Raw genomic sequence first — 15,622 nt, 5'->3', positions numbered from 1 at the left:
AAAATCTGTTGTTTAGTGTAGACACTTACACCAATTATTTTAGCTAGATCTTCTGGAGAACTTGCTTCAGCTTCTATATCAATGCTTACATCTTCACCTTGCACTTTTATGTAATGGAGACGGCTTCTTTCCTGAAACCTCATGAACCAACCTCTGCTAACTTCAAACTTTCCTTCTGCAGCTTCCTCACCTCTCTCAGCCTTCATAGAACTGAAGAGAATTAGGACCTTTCTCTGGATTAGAATTTGGCTTAAGGAAATGTTGTGGCTGATTTGATCTATCCAGACCTCTAAAACTTTTTCCATATCACTTTCTTATCATTTGTGTTTTCACTGGAGTGGCACTTTTCATTTTCTTTAAGAACCTTTTCTTTGCATTCACAGCTTCATTAACTATTAGTGAATTGCATTTATTAACTGCTCGGTGAAAAAGTCCTAGCTTTCAGCCTAACTCAGCTTTTAACTTGCTTTCCTCACTGAGCTTAATAATTCTTAATCATTAATAAACATGGGAGGCGGAGGTTGCAGTGAGCTGAGGTTGTGCCACTGCACTCCAGCCTGGACGACAGGAGTGAGACTCTGTCTCTAATAATAATAAGAATAATTCTAATAATTCTAGCTTTTGTTTTAAAGTGACAGACGTGACTCTTCCTTTCACTCGAACAATTAGAGGTCACTGTAGGGTTATTAATTAGCCTAATTTCAATATCACTGTGTTTCAGGGAACAGGAAGGCCCGAGGAGAGGAAGAGAGATGGGGGAATGGCCAACCAGTGGAGCAGTCAGAATACACACAAAATTTATTGATTGAGTTCTCCATCTTATATGGGCATGGTTTGTGGCATCCCCAAGCAATTATGATAGTAATATCAAAGATCACTGATTACAGAACACGACAGTAGATACAATAATAATGAAGATTTAAAATATTTTGTGAGGATTACCAAAATGTGACACAGAGACACAAAGTGAGCACACGATGTTGGAGAAATGGCATTGATGGACTTGCTCAATGCAAGGTTGCCATGAACTTTCAATTTGTGAAAAACACAGTATCTATGAAACATAATAAAGTGAAGCATAATGAAACAAGGTAGGCCTGTACACAATTCAATAATTGTTAGTATATTCACAGAGCTGGGCAACCATCATCACAGTTAATTTTAGAAAAATTTCACCAACCTGACAAGAAAATCTAAATGTATTAGCATACACTTCTCATTTCCTCCCAATCTCCCCCACGCCCACGCCTAACCCTGGGCATACAACTAAGCTACTTTCTGTCTCAATAGATTTTACTATTCTGGACATTTCCTACATATAGAATTTGTATAAGTTATAGGCTTTGTTTGGTGACTGCCCTCTTTCACTTAGCACAATGTTTTTAAGGTTCATTCATGTTGTAGCATCTAAAATGCTTCATTTTAAAATTGATGATAAACTAATATTCCCTTGTATAGATACAGGACATTTTCTTTATCTTTTTCTCTGTTGAACTACATTTGAGTTGTTTCCACTTTTAGGCTATGATGAATAATGCTGGAATATTCATGTGCAAGTTTTAAAATAAATGTATGTTTTTGTTTCTCTTGGGTATATGCTAGGTCACATGATAGCTCTACATCTAACATTTTGAGAAACTGTCAGATTGTTTTCCAACGTGGCTCTACCATTTTGCTCTCCCATCATCGTGGTAGAAAGGTTCAATTACTCCACATTCTCACCAATACTTGTATTTCTGTTCTTTAGATTGTAGCCATCTAGGTGGATATAAGGAGTTATCCCATTGTGATTTTGATTTACATTTCCCTAGTGGTTTATGATGTTGACAATCTTTTTATGTAGTTCTTGGCCATTTGTATATCTTCTATGGAGAAATGTCTATTCAAATCTTTTTGCCCATTTTAAATTGGGTTATTTGTCTTTTATTATAAAGTTGTAAGAATTCTTCATATATTTTACAGACAAGTCCCTTATTAGATATGTGATTTCCACATCTTTTCCCCCCATTTTCTGGGTTGTCTTTCCACTTTGTGATTGCATTTTTGAAGTAAAAGTTTTTAATTTTCATGAAGTCCAACTTACCTATTTTTTTCTTTTGTTGTTTGTGCTTTTGGTGTCATATCTAAAAGGCTCAGCCTAACCTTCAATCATAAGGATTTCCTGCTATGTTTTCTTTTAAGAGTTTTACAGTTTAGCTTTTACATTTTCGTCTGTTGTCTATTTTGGGTTGACTTTTGTGTGTGGTGTGAGGAAGGGATACAACTTCATTCTTTTGCATGTGGATATGCAGTTGTCCTAATGGGTTACCTTCTATCTATAGATTAGTTTGGAGAGAATTAACATTTTAAAAACATTGAATCATCCAATCCATGAGCATGATATAACTCTCCATTTATTTTAAGCTTTCTTGAATTTCTCTCAGGAATGTTTTTGTAGCTCTGAGTTCTATGTATATTTCATTAAATGTATTCCTAAGTAGTTAATATTTTTTTGGTATTGTTTTAAACATTTTGATTTCTCAAAGAACTAAGAATAGAACTACCACCCTATACAACAATTTCATTACTGATGTCTATCCAAAGGAATATAAATCATTATATTAAAAAGATACCTGCTCTTGTGTTTTTATTGTAGCACAATTCACAAGAGCAAAGTTATGGAGTTGACCTAGTACTGTCCTCAGATCCTTCCTCTCTGGCACAGATAAATGGGAGCAGTAATGTGAGTCAGCCATAACAGCCTTCTGAGGAGAATTATTTCTGCCTTTGGATCTGCTTAGAGATAATTCTCATTTGATAACAATTTGCCCTGTTTGTCTAAGCAAAAATTAACAAAAATTGTAATAGAAAGAATAATCATATTGCTTCACATTCCTTGCTTATTCTTGTAGTCCTTATGCTGAAAATGCACATATCTCAGTGTTAGCCTCACCACTGCCACTTCTCTTCCTGCTTATTTACACAGTGCTGGGTGCTGGATGATCCTCACACCACCCTATTAGGTGGGTAATGTTTTGATCTTATTTTAAAGATAATCTCCCAAGAGTGACACTGCTTTAAAAACATTTTGACTCCAAGGGAGCTCTCACTGGGTCAAAGTTTTCTCATCTTCAAACTGAGGAAGGGACCTGAATAATGATTTCCAAGGCCCCATGTACTTCTGACAACCTCAAGTGGGTCCTTCACAGAATTGCAGGGATGTTTCTAGATGCAGCATTGGTTCCTGGCCCTTTGAAGGGGTGATTCTCAGTGTCAGTCTGAGGGCTGAGAAAGTTCAGTCATCTCTGCCCAGTGGCCTTCTCTGGATCTCCCCACTGTAATCTGTTTTATCCCCCACCTTCCCTTTGCAAGTCTTTTCCTAGCCTGGCAGGTCAAGCATTACCTGATAAAAGTCTCAGTAAAGACCTGTATTCACCATCTTTGTGGTTTTATCTACTTTTTGTCTTTGATGATGGTGATGTACAGATGCGTTTTTGGTGTGGATGTCCTTTCTGTTTGTTAGTTTTCCTTCTACCAGACAGGACCCTCAGCTGCAGGTCTGTTGGAGTTTACTAGAGGTCCACTCCAGACCCTGTTTGGCTGGGTGTCAGCAGCGGTGGCTGCAGAACAGCGGATTTTCGTGAACCGCGAATGCTGTGTCCTGATACCAAAGCCTGGCAGAGACATAACCAAAAAAGAGAATTTCAGACCAATATCCTTGATGAACATTGATGCAAAAATCCTCAATAAAATACTGGCAAACCGAATCCAGCAGCACATCAAAAAGCTTATCCACCATAATCAAGTGGGCTTCATCCCTGGGATGCAAGGCTGGTTCAACATACGCAAATCAATAAATGTAATCCAGCATATACACAGAACCAAAGACAAAAACCACATGATTATCTCAATAGATGCAGAAAAGGCCTTTGACAAAATTCAACAACCCTTCATGCTAAAAACTCTCAATAAATTAGGTATTGATGGGACGTATCTCAAAATAATAAGAGCTATCTACGACAAACCCACAGCCAATATCATACTGAATGGGCAAAAACTGGAAGCATTCCCTCTGAAAACTGGCACAAGACAGGGATGCCCTCTCTCACTGCTCCTATTCAACATAGTGCTGGAAGTTCTGGCCACAGCAATCAGGCAGGAGAAGGAAATAAAAGGTATTCAATTAGGAAAAGAGGAAGTCAAATTGTCCCTGTTTGCAGATAACATGATTGTATATCTAGAAAACCCCATTGTCTCAGCCGAAAATCTCCTTAAGCTGATTAGCAACTTCAGCAAAGTCTCAGGATACAAAATCAATGTACAAAAATCACAAGCATTCTTGTACACCAATAACAGACAAACAGAGAGCCAAATCATGAGTGAACTCCCATTCACAATTGCTTCAAAGAGAATAAAATACCTAGGAATCCAACTTACAAGGGATGTGAAGGACGTCTTCAAGGAGAACTACAAACCACTGCTCAATGAAATAAAAGAGGATACAAACAAATGGAAGAACATTCCTTGCTCATGGGTTGGAAGAATCAATATCATGAAAATGGCCATACTGCCCAAGGTAATTTATAGATTAAATGCCATCCCCATCAAATGACTTTCTTCACAGAATTGGAAAAAACTACTTTAAAGTTCATATGGAACCAAAAAAGAGCCCGCATCACCAAGTCAATCCTAAGCCAAAAGAACAAAGCTGGAGGCATCACGCTACCTGACTTCAAACTATACTACAAGGCTGCAGTAACCAAAACAGCATGGTACTGGTACCACAACAGAGACATAGATCAATGGAACAGAACAGAGCCCTCAGAAATAATGCCATGTATCTACAACTATCTGATCTTTGACAAACCTGACAAAAACAAGAAATGGGGAAAGGATTCCCTATTTAATAAATGGTGCTGGGAAAACTGGCTAGCCATATGTAGAAAGTTGAAACTGGATCCCTTCCTTACACCTTATACAAAAATTAATTCAAGGTGGATTAAAGACTTATATGTTAGACCTAAAACCATTAAAATCCTACAAGAAAACCTAGGCAATACCATTCAGGACATAGGCGTGGGCAAGGACTTCATGTCTAAAACACCAAAAGCAATGGCAACAAAAGCCAAAATCGACAAATGGGATCTCATTAAACTAAAGAGCTTCTGCACAGCAAAAGAAACTACCATCAGAGTGAACAGGCAACCCACAGAATGGGAGAAAATTTTTGCAACCTACTCAACTGACAAAGGGCTAATATCCAGAATCTACAATGAACTCAAACAAATTTACAAGAAAAAAACAACCCCATCAAAAAGTGGGCAAAGAACATGAACAGACACTTCTCAAAAGAAGACATTTATGCAGCCAAAAAACACATGAAGAAATGCTCATCATCACTGGCCATCAGAGAAATGCAAATCAAAACCACAGTGAGATACCATCTCACACCAGTTAGAATGGCCATCATTAAAAAATCAGGAAACAACAGGTGCTGGAGAGGATGTGGAGAAATAGGAACACTTTTACACTGTTGGTGGGACTGTAAACTAGTTCAACCATTGTGGAAGTCAGTGTGGCGATTCCTCAGGGATCTCGAACTAGAAATACCATTTGACCCAGCCATCCTGTTACTGGGTATATACCCAAAGGACTATAAATCATGCTACTATAAAGACACATGCACACGTATGTTTATTGCGGCACTATTCACAATAGCAAAGAGTTGGAACCAAGCCAAGTGTCCAACAACGATAGACTGGATTAAGAAAATGTGGCACATATACACCATGGAATACTATGCAGCCATAAAAAATGATGAGTTCGTGTCCTTTGTAGGGACATGGATGAAACTGGAAACCATCATTCTCAGTAAACTATCGCAAGGACAAAAAACCAAACACCGCATGTTCTCATTCATAGGTGGGAATTGAACAATGAGAACTCATGGACACAGGAAGGGGAACATCACACTCCGGGGACTGTTGTGGGGTGGGGGGAGGAGGGAGGGACAGCATTAGGAGATACACCTAATGCTAAATGACGAGTTAATGGGTGCAGGAAATCAACATGGCACATGGATACATATGTAACAAACCTGCACATTGTGCACATGTACCCTAAAACCCTAAAGTATAATAAAAAAACAAAAACAAAAACAAAAAAAAAAGAAAAAAAAAAAAGACCTGTATTCGGAAAGGAGGAAACTGCTCCCCACCCAAATCCTATTATAGCTCTGGGATTTCCCTGCTGCTCTGGAATTCACTCTCTCTCTCTCTCTCACGCACACAAATTAACATTTAATCAAGGATTTTCTATGTATTTTTCTGCTATAAACATTTCTCATGTTAATGATTGTTTCCTAATCTGGTCTTAAGGACAAATTGAGGTACTTTTGAGATAATAACTAGAAAAAGAACGTAAAACCTGCTCATTATTACAGGGGAAACTCATCTTGAATTACATCAGTTTCTATAATCTGATAATTCTATGGTTTCCCAGGTGAATCTCACGTATGGGTGAGGCAGGAGAGTTTGAATCATGGTTCATAGCTTTCTGAGGTCATTCTTAGCCTTTAATATGAGGCCTCAGCAGAGAAGTAATTTCTTGTTGTGCTTTTGAAATTCTGATCGACTCAAGTTGAAGGCCACACTTAAAAGGTAAGATTTCTGGCTGGTCATGATGGTTCATGTCTGTAATCCCATACTTTGGAAGGCCAAAGTGGGAGGATCACTTGAGGCCGGAGTTCAAGATCAGCCTGGGTGATATAGCAAGATCCTCTCTCTACATTTTTTTTTAAAGCAAAGCAAAACAAAACAAAAACAGGTGAGATTTCTGTTGAGTGTACGTAGCAACCACCTGTAGTAGAAGGTCATCTAAGCCAGTGCTCAGTTCTCTGGGCTCCAGACCTAGCTTTGCTGCCAACATTCTGCTTGCTTTTAGCAAATTCACTTTGATTGTCTGGGCCACATTTCCTCATCTCTAAATAGCTGACTTGAAAGTCATTGAATTTATTTTACTCATCAATAAATGTTGAACCTGCTCTGACTTCATTATAGGTTGTGAGAATTAAGTGATAATATTTGTGTAAGAGATTTACTGTAACTCTTTGTGATGTAAGCTTTGTTATTCTTTCATGGTAGATTTACATGTTGACAACTGTTAATTCATTTTCACTATGTTCTCTAATTTGTAAAATAAAGGCATGGAATTAAAAAACTAAAACATTCTCCATAATTATCTCTATCTCCTCCTCATGCACAGATCATATCATGTCCATACTGTTCACTGATGTATTTATTCCAGGCACCATGTGCAGGGCATGCTGTATAATATGTGTTAAATAAATTAAAAAAATGGCTTATAAACATAAAATGGCTAAGCTTTCAGATAATACAGAGAATGAAAACAATTTTCTAATTTTAAATTTGTGAAGATTTTTTAAATAACGATTTCTCTTTTGGATGAGGGTCAGGTGAAATGGGCTCTCAGGGTAGATGATGAGAGTGTAAGTTGGTACAAGTTTAATTGAAAACAATTTGGTATCAAGAATCTTAAAAAATGCCAAGGAAACTTATTCTTGTTAAAGAGTTTCACTTGCAGTATTTATTTTGTTTAAAGTTTGTCTAGGTTCCAAACTGCAGCTGACCCCAAGAAAGTCAACAACCTGGCCTTTTTAAAGGAGATACAAGACCTGGCCGAGGAAATTAATGGAATGATGGACAAGGCAAAAAACTTAAAAAGACTTTGGGTAGAACGATCCAACAGTCCAGGCAAGTAAACCTCTCATGACAGTGACACTACCTACCTGGACATAGCTTAGGGAGAGCTGTGGAGGCTATGAGAACCCAGAATGTTAAATGCTCAACTCCTGCCTGTGCTAAACTTTCATTGTGAGTCTTTGATGGATGAGGCCAGCACCTGCAGACGGTTGTGGAGGGTGGAGCTGGATTCTCTCTCCTCAACCCCCTGGGAAGGCACCTTGTGCAGTGCACACACTGCACAACCTTCAGAGGGCTGCAGCCCATCCTCACTTTGTCTCCACAATTACCTTCTCACCACTCTGCCTACTCCTTTACACTCTTTGGTTGTTGTCTTCCTTTCTCTTATTCTGTTTTTAAAATCTGTCCCCACCTTCCCCAAACACACACACACAGACACAGACACACACACACACACACACACATTCCCAATTCATTTCCTCCTTCTTGTATATTTGGATTGGTCTTTTCCATGTTAGTAACCCTTTAAGACCGGCCTTGGATGATTTATTTACTTTGATTACAAACCTTTTAGATTATTGGGGTGGATTATTCCCTAAACAAAAGTAATTTCTGTTCATTGTAAAGAACATCCATGTTATAAATGGCTTCATCTTATTTATAAATCTACAGTAGGGAAAATTAGGATGGATAAAGATCTTAGAGAGTTTTGGTTACAAATGGAGAAGTTTGCATCTCAGAAATAGGCAGCCAGTTGCCTCTCTTCACATCCCTGAGTCATTGCCTATTGCAATATTTGTTAATAAATGTGGGGCATTCAGTTAAATTTGAAATTTAAATAACAAAAATTTGTTAATATATGTATGTCCCAAGTGTTACATACTTTGGTAAAAAATAATTTATTTCTAATCTGAAATTGAAATTTAACTGGGTGTGTTCTGTTTTAAATTTGCTAAATCTGATAATCCTAAGTATATAGCTCTAACTATAATTCCTATGTAATTTTTTCTTTCTTCATGGAGTGAATACAAAACCACGAAATAAAGAGTTTGGCAGAAATATGAAGAACGGGCTTCCCAAGGCAGATGGCATTATGCAGTATTTTTAAGAGACAAAATAGCACCTTTGTCCAGGATGGGGCAAGGTTGGCCATGGCCTCCCTGAAAGCTGATTTCACAATGGACCCAAAACGTATCAACAATACACCAGAATGTTTCCAAACACCAAATGATGGAGTTCTTATATTACACTCTATTGTGGGGTCATTCTACTTTTATAAAATTTGATTTTCAAATGAGGTTTTTAACATGCTATTTAAAGAAGAATTAAATTTTTTTGAGATGAAGTTCCCACTTTATTTCTAGTTTTCTATTATTTGAGCAATTTTCTATGATATATGTAACTTAAAATAATCTGAAGAATTATAATTTCACTTTTTTCTCTTCAAGTTTTTCCTTCATTTTTTTCTTTTTAAAAATATTTTCATTTATTCCCTCTCTCCTCTCCTGAATTTTTGCAATGCCCAGTGAAATTAGATACTAATAAAACAATACAATACCCTTTGGCAAATTGTTGAAATTTGGTTCACCAGTTAAATTTTTTCCATGAATATACTTAGATTTGGAAATCTATGGTGATAGCTTTCTTCAGATAAATCTTATGAAGATAGATTTATTCTTCAGTTTTGGTGTATTTGGCTTTTGGGCCAGGGCTCTTGGATACTCCATTTGACTTTAGAATTAAAAGTAGGCATTTAGCATATGCTTTTTCATTGATGATTGAACTAATATCTCTTAAACCTTCTTTATTATAGATTCTTCTTATGGTTCCAGTTTTTTTACAGTAAGTATCTTAACAATAGTTTGAAAATTAGTCTTCAGAGACAGAATGGTTAAGTTTACAACACTGTTTTTAAGTTTACATTTTCAAAGATTATTTCTAATGACTTTTATAACAATTGTATAGAAGCTGGATTTGAGAGAGCCAAGATCTTTGTAGATATGGGCTAAAAGACAAGTTTGAATTTTCTGAAGCAAGGCTCTGGGTCTGTGAAAAGCAGAGGTGAAACCTGAGGCCGGCAGGTGGTGGGCGATCCACGGAGTTGCTTTGTAAGATGGGTACAGAGTTTATCTGATCCCAGGGATGGTCTGAGATTTGTGCTTGGCACATAAGCGGTGACTCCCTCGAGACACAAAGCCCTCAGTTAAGGCACTAGTTATCAACAGGGGGTGATTTTGACCTCCAAAGGATATTTGTCAATGTCTGGACATACTTTTGGTTGTCATAATTGTGGACCAGTGGGGAGGGGAATATTAACCTCTAGTGGGTTGAGGCCAGAGATGTCGCTAAGAATCTACAAAGAACAAGACAGCTTCTACAACAAAGAATCATCTGACCCAGAACATCAGTAGTCCGGTTGATAAGCCTCAAGTTAAGGTGCAACCTTGACAATATTAAAAATTCTTCCTTGCTCGTATTGCAGCACCAGACACTGACTGACTGTACATGCCTTTGTAGTAACATTGCACTAACAGAAGCATGTGTGTCTGTATCTGTTTAATTCTAAGAAAGATTTAGACAGCTCAAAAAAAAATATGCCATAAAACCATTAGGAGAAAAGTAAAAGAATAGGGGCCAGCTAATGGATTGGAATGAAGCAAGAATGTCAGTGTATCCATTAAATAATGACACTAGCAAAGAGTGTTGAACAAACACTCATCTTAACTTGGAGCTTTCTGATGCACCAGGTCAAAAGGAAAATATGGGACACACACACTCAAAATCTTACAAATAATGAAATAACTTAGAATAAACCATCACTTTAATGATTAAATTAGCATTAAAAAAAGAAATTATAATACCTGATGCTTGTGATGTTGTAGCTTACTGATATAATCTCATATGGTTGTGACAATAAAAAAAGATATAATAATTTTTGGAAAAGCAACTTGATTTTCTTGCCCCTGTAATTGTTCTGAAAATTAATGTTATGTATAATACAAGAGAAATAAAAAGCTGTATGCATAAAATGTTCATTGATAATGATGGATAATTCAAATTTCCCGAAGTAAGATAAGTTGACCTTGATGGCCTTTTTAGTACAGTCACTTAATAGTAAGTATGGTATGTGGAAAATGAGTATGTTATTAGATCAAGTGTAAAAAGCAGAGGACAGTATCATATCCATCGTATGTTTGTGATGTAAAAACATTTCAGTACAAAGAATTGAAGAAAAGTGGCTACGGGAAAAAAGATCTATTTGTTACAATGAAAGAGTTCTAGGTTGCTTTTTTGTTATAGAATTCTGATAAAGATGTTATACCGTTTGTTTTTTACTGAGAGTGAAATGGCTATCTGAATAATCTGAGCAGAGGAATGGTGGGACTTGAATTATGTTTTCGGAGGATTTCTTTGAACATTGTGTCAAGCAGAGACCGATGGTAGCCAGAGCGGAATTGAGAGTCTACATAGGGAATCAGCTCATCCTTCTATGCAACAAATGGAGGTATTTTAGAACAGACAAACAGTTAGTGAGGGAGGTAGTGAGATGTGAGGGTGGTTTTGATATATCTTGGAGGTAAAATCAGTAGGCTCTATTGATGAATGTGAGGTAGGTTATACGAGAAAGAGAAGAATCAAAGATGACTGTATGTGGTTTGATCTCAGTAATTGGAAAAATGGAGTGGCCATTTACTGAGGTGGGGAAAGACTGAAACAGGTTTTTCTGAGGGGAGAGGAGGAGAGGGTATAAAGGGAAATCAGAAATTGATTTGGGGGATGTCAGTGAGATATCCAAGTGGCATTGCCAAGGAGGTTGTGGGAGTTTCCAGTTTGGAGCTGAGATAAACTCTCTTGGCTGGATATATCAATGTAGAAAGTGTTGGTGCATAAATGAGACTTCAAGTTCATCAAGGGAGAGTGTGTAGACAGAGCAGAGAAAGAGCGCTGAGCACCGAGCACTTGCATTTGAAAAAGAGTATCAGGCAAGGAGGGGGAAGGTGAGAATGTGGGGTGTTGTGGAAGCCCAGGAAGGCAATTTTTCTAGGAGATGGGGATGATCCATTGTCTCAAGTGTGGCTGATTGATCATGTAAGAAGAGGATGGAGAAGTGCCACTGGGATTAGCAGCATGGAGTTCATTGATGATGTTGACAAGAAAGGCTCTGATGGAATGATGAGGGTAAAAGCCTGACTGGAGTGGGTTTAAAAGAGAGTGGGGGCACTCCAGGCTTGGGGGCTCATGCCTGTAATCTCAGCACTTTGGCAGGCTGAGGTGGTCTGATCACCTAAGGTCAGGAGTTCAAGACCAGCCTGGCCAACATGGTGAAACCACTTCTCTACTAAAAATACAAGAATGATTCAGACGTGTAATGGCGGGTGGCTGTAATCCCAGCTACTCGAGAGGCTGAGGCAGGAGAATCGCTTGAACCTGGGAGGGGGAAGTTGCAGTGACCTGAGATTGTGCCACTTCACTCCAGCCTGGGTGACAGAGCAAGACTCGGTCTCAAAAAAAAAAAAAAAAAAAAAGAGAGAGAGAGAGAGAATGGGGGCAAGTAAGTGGAGACAGAGAGTGTATATGACTCAAGATAGTAGGCTGTGAAGCAGTGAAGCATGGGGTGGAAGCTACTGGGCATTGCAGAGGCCTTTGGTGTCTGTTCCCACCCTGCTTGCTCCCTAATTTCTCCCCAGCTAAGATGGACAGTTCCCGAGAGCTCAGACTCCTGGTCACAGGGCCCCATGTCAAACACATGCTGAGAGTATTTTGCTTTCTGTTCTTCCCTGAAGTCAGTTCAGCTTGAGAGGGCAGGGGAGCTAACAACCCCAATGCAACCCACAGCTGGGGTGACCACCAGACTCACAATGGCTGGGACTAAGAGTCCCTTGTTCCAGAAAACATCCCAGTCCTGGGCAACTGGGGAAGGTTGATCCAACTTCCCCCAGCAATGGTTCAACTCTGGGCAGTACCTTTGTTCCTGAGAGGCTTTGAGGATTCAAGCCAGCATGGTCTGTGCAGGCCCTTGATGGCTGCATTGACTTTTCCCTCTTTCCTGTCTCATTCTTTCCACCTCCTCAGCTCCTTCTTCCTGGGACCATCTCCTGAATAAGCCACCTATATACAAGTCCTTGTTGCAGGGGAACCTAAACGGAGACAGGAGATATGGATTTATTTTCCTTCTTTATTATTATTATTATTTTTTAGAGACAAAAATATTGCTCTGTCGTTGAGCTTCAAAATCCTGGGCTCAAGCCATCCTCTGGCCTCAGCCTCCCTAAATACTGGGATTATAGGCGTTAATCACCATGCGTGCCTGCCTGCCTGCCTGCCTGCCTGCCTGCCTGCTTTCCTTCCTTCCTTCCTTCCTTCCTTCCTTCCTTCCTTCCTTCCTTCCTTCCTTCCTTCCTTCTTTACTTCCTTCCTTCCTTCCTTCCTTCCTTCCTTCCTTCCTTCCTTCCTTCCTTCCTTCCTTCTTTACTTCCTTCCTTCCCTCCCTCCCTTCCATCTTTCCTCCCTCCTTTCCTCCCTCCCTCTCTCCCTGTTCAGTACAGATGGAACCGTCCATTTTTTTCCCTAAATTTTTTCAATCAATGGTTTATTGAATCCAAGGATGCCTAACACACAGATACGAAAGGCTGACTGTACTTCATCACTTAGCCATTCTTGGCATATAATAAGAAAGCCTTGGGTATCTAGAGAAATGCAAAGGCTCTATACTATGGGCCAGCTGCATTTGCCTTCTGATCAAGCCATCAGTGCTCAGTGAAATGTTGGGTTTTCTTGTTCATATTTGAATTACTCTCTTTTCTTTATCATTAACATGTAAAGAATAGATCATTAGATTCTTATCCAGGATCTACGTCAAAGACTTTGTCGCTTCAAAACTGTAGAAGTTGGTACAGCTTGTTACAAAAATCGGCCTTCTTTTTCTTCTTACCCCATCCATACTTTTTCCCCCCTTGTCCATATTTTTAAGCCATTAAAAAAAACCCTCCAACTGAACAGAATAGTTTTAACATTGTGTTCAACAGATTGGCAAATCTGTTCAATGTAGTGATATATTAAATGTGAGTTTCTACTAGGAGAACGTCTACAGTTTTGCACCTTTGCAGCATCTGTCTCTCTGTCTCATTTACTTTATTAATAAAACTCCAGAGGGAAACTTTTGGTATATACTTTTTCCCATCAGATGGATCTCAATAAGACCGAGGAGGTAATATTGAAACTGGAAAGCCTCCATCAGCAGCCTCATATCTGGGATTTTCTACTTTTACTGCCGAGGCTACACACAAGCCGTGATCATGTGGAAGATGGCATGGATGTTGCAGTGAACCTTCTCCAGACCATTTTGAAGTGAGTGAAAAAGAAAAATACAACTATCAATATGTTGTTTTTTACCTTATTTTTAAAATGGGAAATAAAAATTACTAATTGTTGGATTTTAAAAAACCTCACAATAATGTTACCTTGAAACAAGAGGAGCTTCTGCACCTCCACAAATGTCCCTCATCCGTCTGTGTACATATTTTATATATGGGCAGTGATGTTGTTCAGAGTGTGTGCTCCCTGATTTAAAAAAGTTAGCGCCATACTTTAATATTTCATATGTTGTTATAGTTTATAAATGGCCATTTTTAATGGCTGCAGCATATATCATTCTGGTAAAGTACTATATACCATAACTTAATAAATTTGGCATTGGATTTTTGGTTGTGTCTAAGTTTTTCACTATTAGAGATAGGCTTGAATATAATAATTTCAACTAATTTCTTAAGAAATTATGCCCTAGTTGCCCAATATAGCATTCAGAACTGATAAGCTCAGTTGCTTCAGTTGTGTAATTCAGTGAGCTGGACGTTGGTCTCCTATGCTGGATCTGACCCCCATGTTATGTGGGGTGATCTTTGGGAGCATCCCTTCCTGTGATGGGCTTCTCATGCCTTAATCAGCATGGCCCTCTTTTATAACCAATTGAATTATTTTGTGTAAACTCATTGTATGAATAATGGGTTTCATTATTTTTCATTAGCAAAGGTTTATATTCTTCTCTGGTTTTTAACTGTTATTTATTCTATCTGCCATTGGTGAGAGCAACCCACATTGCCCTTAAGCTACAACAAAAAGGGCTCTGTCCTGGGGCCTGTGCTTTGGGGAAGTCTCCGCTCTGGCTTTCCCTGGACTGTGCCTCTGCTCATGGCTCAGAATGCCCATGGGGTGAAGGGGATGTGTTCATAGAGCCCACACACCCTGATTCCCTCTCACCCTGGAGTTCCCTAATTTAATGGCCAGAGCCTGGTCAAGCCTCTTTCCTGGCCCCTCCTTCTGAGGGCAGGTCTTACCACTGGACTGTGCCTCCTCCAGCCCAAGGGTATTCTAGGGATGGCTGCAGCCATTGGCAGGAGTGTGGGGTGGGAGGCATGGGTGCTGTTGGGCTTTGTAGGCTGGAGGACCTACCTATGTGCACTGAGGCCACTTGAGGTACAGACCAAGCTGAGGATGGGGAGCACATAGGGGAGGAGTGGGCTGAAGGTTGGGGCCAGGGACAGGTGCTGCCCAAACTCCCACATTCTGGTGCATAACTCTGAGGATCAGAAAATTCTAAATTTGAATGCAGCTTTCCAAGTTGTTATGAAGATCTGTTTGTCAATGTAGGAAAATGGAACATATTTTGATAGTTAGTTAGCTTGATTTATAACTTAAATATTTGAACATATTTGAAATGCCTCCCTTTGTATTCTCGCCCAAAGCTCTGACTGTGTTAGCAGTGAACAATGAAAATAATCGGGCTATTCTGAGAGACGCAAAATTTGAAATGAGAAGATATTGATGACAGTTGTTGAACCATATCAGCTTCAGTATAAATTGTATTTCCATATTTGGCTTCAGTGGCATGATATCAAGAAAATCTGCATTCATAGAAGTATTTG

At 39.0% G+C, this 15,622-nt stretch overlaps 1 protein-coding gene across 1 annotated transcript in view; it reads left to right on the top strand.

Moving 5' to 3' along the window:
• ABCA13 (ATP binding cassette subfamily A member 13) overlaps positions 1-15,622 on the top strand; it is a 514,266-nt gene that overhangs the window by 41,386 nt on the left and 457,258 nt on the right. Inside the window, exons 4-6 of the mRNA XM_055294536.1 lie at positions 7,600-7,751; positions 9,514-9,542; positions 13,885-14,048. Of these exons, the coding sequence (XP_055150511.1) occupies positions 7,600-7,751; positions 9,514-9,542; positions 13,885-14,048 (345 nt within the window). The remainder of the gene's footprint in view (positions 1-7,599; positions 7,752-9,513; positions 9,543-13,884; positions 14,049-15,622) is intronic.

This window comes from Symphalangus syndactylus, chromosome 9, assembly GCF_028878055.3.
Source record: "Symphalangus syndactylus isolate Jambi chromosome 9, NHGRI_mSymSyn1-v2.1_pri, whole genome shotgun sequence".
Classification (NCBI taxonomy): domain Eukaryota; kingdom Metazoa; phylum Chordata; class Mammalia; order Primates; family Hylobatidae; genus Symphalangus; species Symphalangus syndactylus.
The sequence above is the reverse complement of the archived record's forward strand: the minus strand, read 5'-3'. Positions and strand labels throughout refer to the sequence as shown.